Genomic DNA, 17,225 nt, shown 5'->3' with positions numbered 1-17,225 from the left:
CTGTGGTAGTTAAATCTCACCTATATGTTAAACTGTCCAAACAGCTAATAAACAAAAGTTAGGAATAGGTGAAATTATCTTTGAAAATCTCTTAAGATGGTGCATCTCAAAAGATCACACTATAAATAAGTCCAGCTCAGCCACTTTTCTCCCAAAATTGTACTATATTGCTATTACCCTACCTGACCATCAGACAAAGTGATTAGTTTGTATTTATTTATTTATTTATTTATTTTGAGACAAAGTCTCACTCTGTCACCAGGCAGAGTGAGATCCTGCCAACTACTCTTGCAATCCCATCACAAAACAAAACATACTTATATTAAAAATGCAAGAAGAAATTTTGCCTAAAAGACCAGCCCTGACAGAGTAAAAGGTACTAGACATCACCCAGATGATGTAAGGGAAAATATGGCTACACTTAATGAATAAATGAGAAATCTCAAGAAAGTAAGAGACACAATAAAGAACCCAAAATAAATTACAGAACTTAAATATTTTAAATAGAAATTCACTAGATGAACAAAACAACAGAATAAAGACGATAGAAGAAAGGGTCATTGAGCTTGCAAACAGATAAATACAAATCATTCAATGTGAAGAATAGAGGAAAAAATACAAGGAAAGAAAAAAGAGAGCCTTTGTGACATGTGTGACAAATCAAACATACATATAATTGTAGTCCCAAAGTAAGGAGAGAATAAGTCAGAAAAAAAATGTGAAAAAATGGGTCTAAAATTTCCCAGTTAAAAAAAAGAAACAACCACCATCAACCAACCTACAGATCTAAGAAGCCCATTGGAACACAGAAAAATACATTCAGCCCTCCACATCCTTGGGTTCTGCATTTGTGAACTCACACAATCATGGATCAAAAATATTCACAGGAAAAAAAGGATGGCTGAGCCTGTACTGAGGATGCACAAACTTTTTATTCCCGTCATTATTCCTAATACAATTCCCAAACAATAACAACTATTTACATAGCACTAACATTGTATTTGGTATTATAAGCAATCTAGAGATTGTTTAAAGCATACAGAAGGATGTGCATAAGATATACGCAAATATTGGAGGGACTTGAACATCCATGGATTTAGGTATCTATCATGGGTAGGGGGCACTCTAGTGCAAGCAGGTAGTCTCCTCTGGTGTGTAACTTACCACAGGTAGGGTGAGCCAGGTTGCCACAAGGCGGTTGTTGATCCAGCGATACCAAGATGGGTTTACAAACATCAAAGGTAAAAAGGGACCCAGCATGAAAATGCTTCCAAAAAAGCTTCCCCAAAACAGAGTCAGTATAAAGTAAATCCCTTTCCATGACACCATGATTCTGAAAGATATAAAAAAGGATATATTTTGTTACTATACATTTAACATCTCAAATTCAATTTCAGAATGAAGCATAAAATCATCTTTAACTATAGGGCTACAGAAAGGCTCTAATAAGCAATATAAGAGCCTGAATTTCAAAGAGATGACCCTCCTACATGCTCTACTGGTCTAACAAGTTGCCAGTACATTAGAAATTGATACTCTCAGGCCAGGCACTCGCAGCTGTAATCCCAGCACTTTGGGAGGCCCAAGTGGGGGCCGATCACTTGAGGCCAGGAGTTCAAGACCAGCCTGGCCAACATGGTGATACCCCATCTCTACTAAAAATACAAAAATTAGCCAGGTATGGTAGTGTGCCTGTAATCCTAGCTATGTGGGAGGCTGAGGAAGAGGTTGCAGTAAGCCAAGATTGCACCACTGCACTCCAGCCGGGATGACAGAGTAAGACTCTGTTTCAAAAAAAAAAAAAAAGAACGAAAGAAAGAAAGAAAGAAATTGATATTCTCAACAGAACAAATGTCTGACCTCAAAAACAGTTATCTAGTTTAAGAAGCCTTTGTCCCCACTTTAGATCCATTCCAAGACCCCCAGTGGATGCCTGAATCACAGATAGTACTAAAACCTACATATACTATACATACATACCATGATGAAGTTTAACTTACAAATTAGGCATGGTGAGAGATTAATAAATATTATTAATAAACTACTATTAAGTAAAATAAAGGCTCCTTGAACACAAGCACTGCTATACCTTGACAGTCAATCTGGTCACCAAAATGGCTATTAAGGACTAACAAAAGGCAGGTAGCAAAGCATATATTGCGTCAAGGCAATGGACAAAGGGATAATTCACGTCCTAGATGTGACAGAGAGGCATGGCATCAGATTTCACCCCACTCACTACTCAGAATGGCACACAAATTTTAAAACCCATTAATTGTTTATTTCTGGAATTCTCCATATAATATTTTCAGACCACAGCTGACCTTGGATAATTCAAACTGCAGAAAGCAAAACTGTGGGTAAGGAGGGGACTACTTACACGTAAAAGCAATGGCAATTTAGCAGAGTATATTGAATTTTTTTAAATTCAGAAATATTCATTCTTTACATTAGAATCTAAAAATAACATCTTGGGCACTTGGCCTTAAATTGGCTCTTTATGAGTTGAAGGGTTAAGGAGAACTAAGACTCTTCACTGGCTATTTCCAAGGGATTACTGTAGGGTGGTCCTCATAAGCAAAGCATTATACTGATGTTTTAAAATAAATGCTTGTTGGAAAATACATATAAAATACATAAATACACATTTGATTTTACAACCTAAACTATATTAGAGAAAGACTATGTTTTGTCTCAAAATAAAATTGTTAGAAAAAGTAAAACAATTTTAAAATGGCCTTAAAATCTATATAGTAAAAAAGGGATCCCAGAGATCAAGACCTCTGAATATTATAAAAGAATCACAAAGGGAAACAGAATAAATTTTCAAATGTCATGGTGCTTTTTTAAAATGTCACACAGACAAAAAACAAAACAGGTTAAATTCCTTAAAACATACAATCAAGACTGACTACTAAGTGTTTTTTTGTTTGTTTGTATTTGTGAGAGAGTCTTGCTCTGTTGCCAGGCTGGACTGCAGTGGCATGATTTCAGCTCACTGCAATCGCCGCCTCCCAGGTTCAAGCGATTCTCCCGCCTCAGCTTCCCGGGTAGCTGGGACTACAGGCATGTGGCACCAGCCCCACCTAATTTTTGTATTGTTAGTAGAGATGAGGCTTCACCATGTTGGCCACGATGGATATCTTGACTGCATGATCCGCCCGCCTTGGCCTCCCAAAGTGCTAGGATTACAGGGTGAGCAACCATGCCTGACCAACTACTAAGTGTATTTTAAAACTTCTGCTGATACTTGACAGTAGTACGTGTACAAAATCCTTCAAAATACAAACTGAATAAATACCAACTAAGAGCTGGCTTTTCGCTAAACTCTAGATCTAAACTTTTAAGAGGTGGGGTAACGGAGTAAGGGCAGAGAAAAAGACCACTGGAAAGCAGCAGGCTGAACAATTCCCAGAGCCCACATAGGGCCTAGAGTGGTCTGTGTTACCACCTATCCTCAACTTTTCTTTTTCTGAGGCTCAGGTCCTTCTCTTTGCATTGATGACAATACAGCTAGCTTCTCCCCAGGATGGGGGCAAAAAAAACCCTACAAATGTCTAAATTGGTATTTTCAATGCCTACTTCCTTTTATACACCCACCACACCCCACCCCACCCCACCCCACCCCAACCCACAATCCTGCAATGCTCAATGCTACTGCTCTACTTGGAAACCCTGAAACTACCTTTTTCTATCTACTGGTTATTTTGTTTTGTTTTTTTTTGTTTTTTGTTTTTTTGCCAGTCAGTGATTAGCTAGCTCTATCTTTAGACACTCACCCCTGAACTCCCTGCAGGGCTACTTCATATTGTATTCATATATAATGCTTCCTCCATCAAGGCTCTGGCATGCTTCTTTCTCACCAATTTCTGATTTGATGTGATTTTTCTTTTTTTTTTTTTTGTTATGAATATTTTCTTTTTTTTTTTTTTTTTTTTAATGAAAGAGAGAAAGAAAGAAAGAAGAGAAAGGGGGAGAAAGAACAGGAGTCTTGCTCTACTGCCCAGGGTAGAATGCAATCTAAAAATAGGTATTACAGAAGCCAATAATTGTGCTTAACAAGAGACAGGAAGGAATAAGGGAAGAAAATGACAAACAGCCAACCAATATTTCATTTAAATCTATGAAATGCTATGCAATTGCTGAAAAATGATTTACTTCCAATTGTGTGGTCACTTTTAGAATAGGTGTAATGTGATACTGAGAAAAATGTATGTTTTATGCATTTGGCGTGGATAATTCTGTAAATATTTATTAAGTTTACTTGCTCCAGGTCTGAGCTCAAGTCATAGATATCCTCGTTAATTTTCTATCTCCTTGATCTGTCTAATGTTAACCATGTGGTGTTAAAGTCTCCCACTATTATTGTGCAGGAGTCTAAGTCTCTTTATAAGTCATTAAGAACTTGTCTTACGTATCTGGGTACTCCTGTATTGGGTGCATATATATTTATGATCATTAGCCCTTCTTGTTGCATTGATCCTTTTACCATTATGTAATGTCCTTCTTCATTTCTTTTAGTCTTTGTTACCAGTCTATTTTGTCAGAGACGAAAATTACAACTCCTGTTTTTGTTGTTGTTGTTGTTGTTGTTTGCTCTCCATTTAATTGGTGAATCTTCCTCCATCCCTTTGATTCTTTGTGTGTCCTTGCATGTGGGATAGGTCTGGATACAGCCTACCGATGGGTTTTGACTTTTTATTCAATTTGCCTGTCTGTGTCTTTTGATTGGGACATTTAATCCATTTAAATTTAGGATTAATATTGATATATGTGAGTTTAATACTGTCATTTAATACTAGCTGGCTGTTTTGCCCATTAGCTGATATAGATTCTTCACTACGATGAAAGTCTTTACCTTTTGGTAAGTTTTTGGGATGACTGGTACTGGTTGTTCTTTTCTATATGTAGTGCTTCTTTTAGAAGCTCTTGTAAAGCAGGCCTGGTGGTGATGAAATCTCTGAGTGCTTGCTTGTTCATGAAAAATTTTATTTTTCCTTCACTTATGAGGCTTAGTTTGGCTGGATATGAGATTCTGGGTTGAAAGTTCTTTTCTTCAAGGATGTTGAATATTGACTCCCCCTCTCTTCCAGTTTGTAGAGTTTCTGCTGAGAGATTTGCTGTGAGTCCGATAGGCTTCCCTTTGTGGGTAACCTGACCTTTCTCTCTGGCTGCCCTTAAAATTTTCTCCTTTATTTCAACCCTAGTGAATCTAACGATTATGTGTCTTGGGGTTGCTCTTCTTGAGGAATATCTTTGTGGTGTTCTCTGTATTACCTGGAGTTGAGTATTTTCCTGCCTTACTAGGTTAGGAAAGTTTTCCTGGATAATATCCTAAAGAATATTTTCCAGCTTGGATTCATTCTCTTCATCACATTCAGGTACAACTATCAGACGTAAATTAGGTCTTTTCACATAGTCCCATATTTCTTGGAGACTTTGCTCATTCCTTTTTACTTTTTTTCTCTAATCTTGTCTTCTCGTTTCATTTCATTAAGTTGGTCTTCGACCTCTGATATCCTTTCTTCTGCTTCATCAATTCGACTGTTAAAACTTGTGCATACTTCATGAAATTCTCGTATTGTTTTTCAGCTCCATTAATTCACCTTATATTTCTCTCTAAATTGTCTATTCTCATTAGCATTTCATCAAACCTTTTTTCAAGGTTTAGTTTCTTTACATTGGGTTAGAACATGTTCTTTTAGCTCACGGAAGTTTATTATTATCCACCTTCTAAAGCCTAATTCTGTCGATTGATTGCACTCGTTCTCCAACAGGTCTTGTTCCCTTGTTGATGAGGAACCGTGATCCCCTGTAAAAGGAGAGGCATTCTGATTTTGGGTGTTCTCAGCCTTTTTATGCTGGTTTCTTCTCATCTTTGTGGATTTATCCACCTGTCGTCGTCTTTGTAATTGCCAACTTTCAAATTGGGTCTCTGAGTGGACGTCCAACTTGTTGATTCCCAGCTCCGGAATCTGAGCAACCCACTGCGCCGGCTGAAACAGCAGCGTTGAGATTCGTGGTGCTTTTCTGCCTGGGAATCTCCGGTCTGTCTTCCCTCTTCAGTCCGGTTTTCAGTCAGCTAAATGAGCGACTTTGCCTTCCAGGAGCTCCAAACATTGACCAAAAGGGCACCCAGTCCCATTTACTACGCACTGAAAACCGCAGCACGAGGGCGCTGGCAAAACCGCAGCACGAGGGCGCTGGCAAAACCGCCGCACCGGCCACAAGAGTCCAGCTGGTGACCCGTGGGGCTCCTCTGCTGGGAATCTCCTGGTCCGTGGGCAACAAAAATTCATCTGGAAGAGTGGTGTCCACTCGTTCTCTGCGCTTTCATTGGGAGCTACAATCCTGAGCTGCTAGTAATCGGCCATCTTGGATCTCTCTCTGATTTGATGCAATTAACAGAAAAAAATATAAAGTAGCTTAGCTGTCATCTAATAAAATCTTTTCATTATGCAGTGATGAAGCTGAGGCTCAGGAGAGTTAAGAAGACTTTCCTAAATCCACACAACAAATTAGTAGCAGCAAATCTTTTCTGCCTACTGCTTCTTCTGCTATATCATGCTTTCTTTCTCCTGCTAAGGGGCCAGAAATTAGCACTGAAATATGCCTCTAAACATAGACTTAAAGAGGTAGAAAGGTATCTGTCTCATGAATACACTGGGATTACTCAGATCAAATCTAAAATTACTTTTCCATCCTACTTCTATCTCTTCCCTTTCAATCATTTGTTGATTTTCAATGATTCAATAAACAATCAAAGATATCCCAATTACTGTGTGCCAGAGACTATGTTAGTCATCTAGGGATACAACACTGAATATAACAGAAATTGCAAAGCTCTCACATATCTAATGGTCTCTCCATCTCTTCCTTATCAGCTTCTAAGTGGCTCTGCATTTAATCTAGCCCTATTCTGTATCTTCTTCCAAGTCTCAAGAGTTTGATGGACAAATTTAGTTCAGAATCATGCTAACCATAAACTTATTTGGAATAGCTAAAAAAAAATTTTTTAAAATAAACTACTGATAATACCAGGAGCTGACAAGGATGTGAGGCAACCAGAACTTGAAAACATTGCTGGTGGGAATGGAAAATGAGATGGCCACTTTGGAAAAGTTTGGTAGTTTCTTAATATGCTAAATGTACACTTACAATAAAACCCAGAAATTCCACTACTGAATATTCAAGACTAATGAAAATCTATGTTCACATAAAAACCTGTACATAATTATTTACAGCAGCATTATTCATAGTTACCAAAAACGAAACCACTCAAATGTCAGTCGGGGAGAATGGATAAACAGTTTATAAAACTGGATAAACTGCAATTAATATGATATTTTGTGCATTCTTTGTATAATACTGATAGCTTTTTTAAAAAGACATTTGAAAAGCATAGTTTTAAAAGGGCATATAACATTTTATTGACAAATAATAGAGACAGATATAACAGAGACAGAAGTGAACTGTAGATAATTCTCAAAAACTATGCCTACTTCAAGTATAACCTAACAAATTTTCCCAGATGACCACTTTCCTTTCAGTGAATTAACAACGATCTTCATAACCCCACTAATACCCACACTAATTTCCTAGCTCATAGTTCCTGTAATCCCAGCTATTCGGGAGGCTGAAGCAGGAGAATCATTTGAATCAGGGAGTTGGAGGCTGCAGTGAGCCGAGATCGAGCCATTGCACTCCAGCCTGGTAACAGAGCAAGACTCAGTCTCAAAAAAAAAAGAAAGAAATTTAGGAGGCTGAGGATACTGTTCTATTTTCTGATTAGGTTATGTTACGGGAAAGCTGTCCTGATCCAGACCCCAAGTGGTTGTGGGAGGGGAGAGAATATTCCAGGCAATAACCTGCAGAGTCACAGAAATTTGAAACAGCATGGCTTAATCATCCTTGTCCATGGTGTCTAACCATCTTTGATTCAAACCACTGCATCATCAAACAAACAATAAAACAGAGTACATGAACCATCACACAGCCCACCTAGACTTCTTACTCAGTTGCATATGCTATTTCTACAGTGTGACAACGTGGAAGGATACCCCCTGACAAAGATTAACAAACTCCATTAAGGATACTTATAGTTCCTGGTTCAGGAAGGAAACATATTTTCATACAATCTCCTTAGTTATTTTATTCACATAACAAGTCAAGTGTCAGCAACTAGCATTACTCTGAGTCTAAGGGAGAAGCGAAGTATGAAAATAAATGATTGCAATTCACTGTGATACAGGCTGTAATAGAGGGATAGGAGGTATTCAACAGGTGTTAAGGGTAGATCAAAGTAGACAATATGAACTCTGCTAAGAGGGATTAAAGAAGGCATTAGACTTGGTGAATAAGTGGTTGTGGGAGGGGAGAGAAAACTCCAAGAAATTACCTATGGAGTCACAGCAATTTGAAACAGTATGGCTTAATCAGAAAACTTTATTTAAACTCATATTGCTGAGGTATAGGTACACAATGGTGGGTGGGGGAGGGGCACTACAAGAAACCACAAGAACATAGGCCCAAGGGCCAATACACCCAGGCCAGGATAGCCAAGAAAACCACATTTGCCAGGTCACTAGGGGTGGAGGAAAAAATTCTAAGGCATGAGTCATGTTTTACAATAAACGTTAAAAATGAAATGTATATAAACATTTCAAAAGTGAATTGTATATAAACATAAACTCAATCAGTATATGGATTGATTTTGTTAAGAGCCTTCTCTGGACTTAAAAACAGATTGCATGGGACTTGTTGGCAAAAATCCCAGGACTGACAGATGCTGGTATCACAGAGGTCTGTGATGCAGCTTCAACACTCAACAGCCAGAAGATCACAACTGCGTTACTTAACCTGGACACCTCGCTTGTAAAGTGAGGAGGTTAGGGAAAAACCTCTCTAGGGCCTCTACTAACACAGAAATTCTAAATAGACTATCTTTGGGCCACCTAATGCTTATCAGGCACTTTATAGAGGGCTCTTGGTATTTACATATTTAACACCCAGATATGCAACTATTCATGAATAATCCAAAGGTCATGACGTGGAGGTAATCTGCTGAAACTCAAAGCTGAATTGTGAACACTGCAAGGCTGATGTCAAAAAACAAACCATTTAGGCAGTAATGACTCTGGCCAACTGTCTAGTATCCTAATCTCTAAAGGACTTTATTCTGTTCTACCTACTTCATACGCACTTCCTGGGGTAAGTGATATGCTACAGTAGATTTGTAAATGCAAAGGTTCAAAAGGATCTTGTTATATCCCTTGACAATGTCAAGTATGTCCTAAAATAGACACTTTACATGCTCATGTAACCAAACAAAAGCCTCAAAAGCAAGGTGTTGATTTATCAGTAGTATTTACAGGTAAAGGAATGAAGGATTTAGTTCCATTAACGAGTCCCTGATACTGTTTATTCTGAGAGAGATGAGAGAACCTACAACCAAGGACATTCTCAGAAAAATGCAGTTGTGATCCCTAAAAATATGAGACAGGTCTCAGTTAATTTAGAGAGTTTATTTTACTAAGGTTGAGAACAGGCACCCGAAACACAGCCTCAGGAGGTACTGACGATATATGCCAAGGTGGTCAGAGTACAGTTTGGTTTTATACATTTTAGAGGGACATGAGACCTCAATCAACACATGTAGGATGAACATTTGGTTCCAACGGGAAAGGCGAGACAACTAGAAGTGGGGAGGGTGCTTCCAAGTCATAGGTAGATAAGAGACAAATGGTTGCATTCTTTTGAGTTTCTGATTAGCCCCTCCAAAGGAGACAATCAGACCAGCATAGGAGACCCTCCAAAGGAGACAATCAGGCAATCTCTCAGTGAGCAGAGGGGGTGACTCTGAATAGAATGGAAAGCAGGTTTGCTCTAAGCAGTTCCCAGCCTGACTTCTTCCTTTAGCTGAGTGATTTTAGGGGCCCAAGATAGCTTTCTTTCACACAGAGAACAGTCCAAAACTGCAGAGTTTAAAGGCCAAAAAGCAAATAATGAATCAGAAAAACACATAATGAGTTAAACTTCTTTTTTTTTTTTTTTTTTTTTTTTTTTTGGAGACAAAGTCTCTCTGTCACCTAGGCTGGAGTGCAGTGGCACAATTTCAGCTCACTGCAACCTCCGCCTGCTGGGTTCAAGCGATTCTCGTGCCTCAGCCTCCCAAGTAGCTAGGATTACAGGCATCCGCAACCACACCAAGCTAATTTTTGTATTTTTTTAAGCAGAGACTGGGTTTCTCCATGCTGGCCAGGCTGGTCTCAAACTCCTGACCTCAGGTGATCCACCTGCCTGGCCAAGCATATTGTTTAAGCAACTGCCAACTCATTTACTCATGAGACTAGGGGTCAATAAAATACACACAAAACCAACCAACTCTATTATACTAAAGTTGCACTTCTTGCATTCTACTCTACTAACTAGGGAACTCTAGAAATTCCCCATTTTTTCCAAAAATGTAGGAAAATGAAAATTAACCTGTGCTGACTTATATTTACATATTTAAATATATAAGTATGGTTAAATGCAGCAAATTATATATTTATATAACTACATATTAATAATCAATCTAAACTCAATTCAGATTCAACAAACTTTCCAATGAAAAACTCTCAACATATTTTGTGAAATATGTTCATTAGTGATCAGTAAAATATAAATTAAAATAAGGTACCATTTTCCTTCTATTTCATTAGAAAAATTTAAATGCTTATAATATTTAACATTAGCAGGGCTATAGATGCAAATGTATTTTTCTATTTTGCTACTAAGACTGTAAATGAAGTACCACCCTATATGTTAGTAATAAGGCAATACTTGTAAAATAGAAATGTGCATGTTTAATTAAGAATAATTATATTTCAAGAACTCTACAATGCAGAAATATTTATAGGAGTACACAAAGAAATGGGTACAACATTGTTCATGTAAGTATAATGTGGAATAATAAACAGTGGGTAGCTGGGTGTGGTGGCTCACGCCTGTAATTCCAGCACTTTGGGAGGCCGAGGTGGGCGGATCACAAGGTCAGGAGATCAAGACCATCCTGGCCAGCATAGTGAAACCCCATCTCTACTAAAAATACAAAATCAAGCTGGGCACGGTGACATGTGCCTGTAATCCCAGCTACTCGGGAGGCTGAGGCAGAAGAATCACTTGAACCAGGGAGTCAGAGGCTGCAGTAAGCCAAGGTCACGCCATTGCACTCCAGCCTGATGAGGGAGACTTTGTCTCAAAATAAATACATACATACATACATACATACACACACACACACACAGTGAGCAATAATAAAGCTTACCAATAAGAGAAGGGGGAACATTTATTTTAACATCTGTTATGAAATACTAAGCAGGCATTCAAAAGAATAAGAAAATTCACATCTCTGATATGACAGGGTATCTTTGATATTCAGTAAATAAAAACAATTGCAAAATATAATAGATGGCATGATCCCATTTTTTGCCTTAACAAGCCAAATTTTTAAAAGTGTGTACACCTGTGAGTACACATATTTCTAGGTGCATTAATAGATCTGATTTCAATAGAGGGGCATAGTAAGCTCACGACCATGCCACAAAGAGGCTATCTGGAGGTAATTATCCTCTCCTCAATCTCCATCCACCCTTTTATCTCCTGCAAGGGCTTCCTTCCCCTTGACCTCAAACTGAAAATAGGGGAAAAGTGCTGCCCCGCAGGTCTCCCGAGGCAGACGAAGGAAAAGAACGGAGAGCGGGTGCAAAGGGCAAAGAGAAGACATCCAGAAGAACAATATGAACGTAAACAAAATGAGAAGTTACAAAGCATTACCTAGAATATGATAACTGTTTTTATTTATACATACATAATACAGTGGTTTTTTTGTGGTTTTGCTTACATTTGTTAATTTTGATAAAAACAAATGTGTCATGAAAGAAAATAAGAATTGCAAAAACTAAAAACAAAATTAAAAAGGTCTGAAGAGATTCCACATTAAGATGAAATATCTAATTCTGTTCTCTCAAAAAACATACTAAAAAGCCTATACTTACAAGGATAAGGATAGCCAAAAAGAGAACATTTTAAAAGCTGGAAAGCAGAAAGCCAAATGTTGACAACCTTGGCAGACCTGAAAAAACAAAGTGTAAGCCAGCAGAGGAAAAAGTTGAGAACAAGCCCACAGAATCCTCCTAAGGCCTCAGAAGCAGAAGCATCAGGTACCACTGAATGCAAATGGGGATAAATGGCAGTTTGCCAAAACAGAGAGGATTAGGTAAAGAGTGAAAAGCAGGTGGATTCCTAGATTCCCTTCTCTCTCTGCACCTCTGGGTAACCGTCCCTCTCCTATCCCAGCATAAACCTGCATGTCTATTCTCTAGAGAAGGTAAAACAGTTTCCCAATTAGGAAATGCACATTTTAGGGCATGGACAGTGAGATTAAGTGACAATATACCTGCAGAATCCTGAATGCTAAAAACTCAGACCATCTTCCCTGGATGGGCTATCAGATGGCTGGCAACAAGATCTTTAGACCTACGCCAGCTGTACTGTAGAACATTCTGGAATGATGGAAATGTTCCCTAGTTATGCTGTCTAAAACTGCAGCCACTAGCTACATGTAGCCATGGAACATCTCGAGTGTGGCTAGTGCTACTGAGAAAATGAATTTTTAACTTAATTTTATTTAAATTTAAATAGCTACACATGGGTAGTGGCCATGGTATTGAACAGCACAGTCCTAGGCAGAAGACTGGAGCATACTCTCTGGGGAGTCTGAGGAAGATGAAAACATAGAAACAGGCCAGGTGCGGTGGCTCACGCCTATAATCCTAGCACTTTGGCAGGCCAAGGCGGGCAGATCACTTGAGGTCAGGAGTTCCAAAATACTGAAATATTGGGGATTCCCTAATAAACAGCCCACATAAATCACCCCTCAGTAAAGCTCAAAGTTCACAAGGCTCACCTACATGCAAGCCTCTACATGGCTTTCTAAGTCACCCATTTTTTATTATGAACAGGTAACGAGACTTCTGAACAAACAATAAGTAACATTAGAGACTAAATTAAACAGAAAAAAAGTATACTTGAAGGAAATAAACTATTCAGGGAGAAAAAAAACTTCAAAGAAAACGATCTTTAACATTTTTGAAAAGACAAGAAATACTGCATTCAGGAAACAATAACATGTTCCTGTGGGAAAATAAAATGAAGAAAAGAAATATCCAGAGAATAAAAGAGCTACTGAAAGTTTAAAACAGCAAAAATGAGTAGCAAAAATTATATACAACAAAAGAGTTAGAAAATAAAGTTGAAAAAAAAAATCTCCCAAAAAGTCCAGCAGAAGATAAAGAGATGGAAAGTAGAAGGAATATGAAAGGGCCAAGACAGGAGGTCCCGTATGCCAGTAATACAAGGGCCAAAAGGAGAGTTGTGAGAAATTGGAGAGGAGGAAATCGCAACAACAAACTCAAAAAACTTCCCCCCAACTGGAGTCAGAGACATTCCACATTAACAGAGCCTACTAAAAGCGAAGATAATGGATGAAAACAGATGCTCACCAAGGAACATCACTGTAATGTACAGGACAGTGGAGACAAAGAACATTCCACAAACCTTCTAAAGAGGAAAAAAACAGATCACATACAAAAAATTAAAAATTAGACCAGCTTTGAACATGTCAGCAGCCAATACCAGGAGCAAGACAAAAACAGAACAATGCCTACAAGATTCTAAAGAAAATTATTTCCAACCTGTCCCTGTAGCAAGTGTTAGGATGGTTAGTATAAAACACCATCAGACATGCCAGGTGTCAAAGTGACTTCCCATGAAGTCTTTTTAAAACAAGCTACTGGGAAATGGGCTCCACTAAAAGGAGTAAGCAAAGACTGAAGGAGATTTGAAATACAGCAAACAAGAGATCATCACAGATGAGAGGCCAACAAAGATAACCCTGAAGGGAGATTTCAGGATGACTACTATACATAAGATAGAGAAGGCATTCAGTCCAAATTTTGAGAGGATGGCATAAGAGGAAGACTGCCTGAAAGCTATATCTCCAAAATCCTTGCTACTAAACAAACCATCTGTTTGAGTCAAGAATAAACTGCCCAGGTGAACCTGGCACAAATTCTCATCTGTACTTGGCTTCTTGACCATGCGCTAAAAAAATTCCTGCTCTCCCTGCCACATTTGGCTTCCACATCAGCTGATGGCACTCATTTTATCTGTCATAAAATACTCTGCTTTGATTGGGCATGGTGGCTTATGCCTGTAATCCCAGCACTTGGAAGGGCCAAAGCAGGTAGATCATTTGAGGTCAGAAGTTTGAGACCAGCCTGACCAACATGCGAAACCCCGTCTCTACTAAAAATACAAAAATTAGTCAGGCATGAAGGCATGCACTTGTAGTCCCAGTACTCAGGAGGCTGAGGCAGGAGAATCACTTGAACCCAGGAGGCCGAGGTTGCAGTGATCACGCCACTGTACTCCAGCCTGAGTGACACAATGAGACTCTGCCTTAAAAAAATGAAAACAAAACAAGCAACCAGTACTCTGCTTTGACCTAATCCTTAAATATGGAGACAACGCATGATGAATTTAGAAACAGAAAATATGTTCCCACTGGACAGCTAACACCTGCAGAGTCATGTCAGATGCCCTGACTATGGTGAGCCCTGTTTCCTAGAACTCTTTCGTGCACGAACTTGTCCACTACTACAGTGTTCTATTTCTTTTACTTTTTTCTCTTAAGACGGAGTCTTGCTCTGTCACCCAGGCTGGAGTGCAGTGGTGCGATCTCGGCTCACTGAAACCTCCACCTCCCAAGTCCCAGTTCAAGCAATTCTCCTGCCTTCACCTCCTGAGTAACTGAAATTACAGGCACATGCCACCATGCCCAGCTAATTTTTCTATTTGTATTAGAGATGGGGTTTCACCATGCTGGCCAGGCTGGTCTTGAATTCCTGACCTCATGATCTGCCCACACACAATGTTCTATTTCTTAGGGATCGTGGCTACATGTGTGTTTGCCAACAGTGAATTTTAAAATATCTACAGCTAACCTTGAAAATTTTGCCAATCTAAACACGTATTAGTTTTCACACTGCTGATAAAGACATACCTGAGACTGGGCAATATACAAAGAAAGAGGTTTAATGGACATCCAGTTCCTCATGGCTGGGGAGGCCCCACAATCATGGCAGAAGGTGAGAGGCACATCTCACATGGCAGCAGACAAGAAAAGAGAGCATGTGCAAAGAAACTCACCTCCTTAAAACCATCAGATCGATGGCCTGGTGCAGTGGCTCACACCTATACTCCCAACACTTCGGAAGGCCAAGGCAGACAGATCACCTGAGGTCAGGAGTTCGAGACCAGCCTGATCAATAAGGCGAAACCCTGTCTCTACTAAAAATACAAAAATTAGCCAGACATGGTGGCACATGCCTGTAACCCCAGTTACTCTGGAGGCTGAGGCACAAGAATTGCTTGAACACAGGAGGCAGAAGTTACAGTGAGCTGAGATCACATCACTGCACTCTAGCCTGGGTGACAGAGTGAGACTCTTGTCTCAAAAACAAAAAACAAGCAAAAAAACCCCATCAGATATCGTGAGACATATTCACCATCAGGAGAACAGCACAGGAAAGACCTGCCCCTGTGATTCAATTACCTCCCACCAGGCCCCTATGAGATTTGGGTGGGAATACAGCCAAACCATATCAACACACAAACCATATACCATAAACTCTTCTAATTATATGGTCCATCAGCAACAACAAAAAATGTTTTTAGGGGCCAGGCACAGTGGTTCACACCTGTAATCTCAGCACTTTGGGAGGCCAAAGCGGGAGGACTGCTTGAGTCCAGGACCTCAAAATCAGCTTGGGCAACATAGTGAGACCCTGTCACAAAAACAAAAACAAAACAAACAAACAAACAAAACACTAGCAAGGCATCGTCACGCAAACCTATAGTCTCACTACTTGGGAGAAAGGCTGAGGTAGGAAGATCCCTTGAGCCCAAGGCGTTAAGGCTGTAGTGAGCCATGATCATGTCACTATACTCCAGCCTCCGCAACCGGGTAAAACCCTGTCTCAAGAAAAAAAGTCTTTAGTGGTCACTACCACTACCCTCAGTGGAAACAACAGGGAAAGAACAGCACTTTTATTTCATGTACTTTTATATTACTCTAGTTTTTTAAAGTATAAACATGTATTAATTTACAATTAAAAATATTTGAAGATAGCTGACTAAACGACAGATGAAACAGCTGCCACTGAGGGACTGAGGAGGTGCTCTAACAGATCTTCAGAGGGAAGGCACCAAGAGTGGATGGAGGGAAGGCACAGAAGCTGGGCTGAGAGGGGAGGATGCAGAGAACCTTGCACAGGGCTACCACGCATAGGGACTAGTTCCTGGCCCTCAACAACTCAGGGGAAATGGATGACTTGAACCAGCAAGGAGTAATCCACTCTTGCCACCTGCCTCTAGAATTCAGCAGGAGACCCTCGACCACCATGGACACTTGAGTTGGCAGGGAGAGCTGCTTAGAGAAGTAATGGGGCAGCAAGCCTGCCAGAACTGAGAGCAAACCAACCCCAAAACTAGCAGAAGGCAAGAAATAACCAAAATCAGGGTTGAAGTGAAAGAGAATAAAACACAAAAAAACATTCCCAAGATCAACACACCCAGGAGTTGGTTTTGTGAAAAAATTAGTAAAATAGACTTGCTAGCTAGACTAATAAAAAGAGAAGATCCAAATAAGCACAATTTGAAATTACAAAGGGGATATTACTGAGGGACTTCTCTTCCCGGGTTCACGAGGGGCATGGTTTCAAAGGTAGGAGTTTCCGGGCTCCACACATCCATCCTGGAACCAGAGGGATTTCAAACATAAAGGCCTTTGTCTAGGTTTCCCTCGCTGGGGCTAGGCAGGGAAAGCCAGGTGGGCTCCTTTGTCCCAAAAACCCACTGAAAGCTCTGTGAGGAGAGGGCTCTGTAACTCAGAGTTGTGGACCAAGTCACTAATCAGTATCAGAGTTGAAGATCAATCACTCCAGAAGAAGTTTGAAAGAACTCCTCTCATTGGACGAGAACATGAATGGGAAGGGAATATCTCAAGGGTTAAAATCCCAGCTGCTCCTACCTATATGATTCCTTCTCAGGGTCCCCTCCCACGACAGCATGGGAGCTGTCTTTTTTTCTCTCTCTCTCTCTTTCTAATAAATTACTTTTCC

The 17,225-nt window shown here is 39.7% G+C and overlaps 1 protein-coding gene across 9 annotated transcripts in view; it reads right to left on the bottom strand.

Moving 5' to 3' along the window:
- Positions 1 to 17,225, bottom strand: part of LCLAT1 (lysocardiolipin acyltransferase 1) — a 187,595-nt gene that overhangs the window by 110,835 nt on the left and 59,535 nt on the right. For all 9 annotated transcript variants that reach the window (XR_004257183.1, XR_004257184.1, XM_032239206.1 and 6 more), the window contains one exon: positions 1,165 to 1,333. Coding sequence is in view for 7 of the 9 variants with exons in the window: in XM_032239206.1 (XP_032095097.1) it covers positions 1,165 to 1,329 (165 nt within the window). In the remaining 2 variants the exon portion in view is untranslated. The remainder of the gene's footprint in view (positions 1 to 1,164; positions 1,334 to 17,225) is intronic.

This window comes from Sapajus apella, unplaced genomic scaffold (genome assembly GCF_009761245.1).
Source record: "Sapajus apella isolate SASKATOON/1434 unplaced genomic scaffold, GSC_monkey_1.0 scaffold44, whole genome shotgun sequence".
NCBI classification, from domain to species: domain Eukaryota; kingdom Metazoa; phylum Chordata; class Mammalia; order Primates; family Cebidae; genus Sapajus; species Sapajus apella.
The sequence above is the reverse complement of the archived record's forward strand: the minus strand, read 5'-3'. Positions and strand labels throughout refer to the sequence as shown.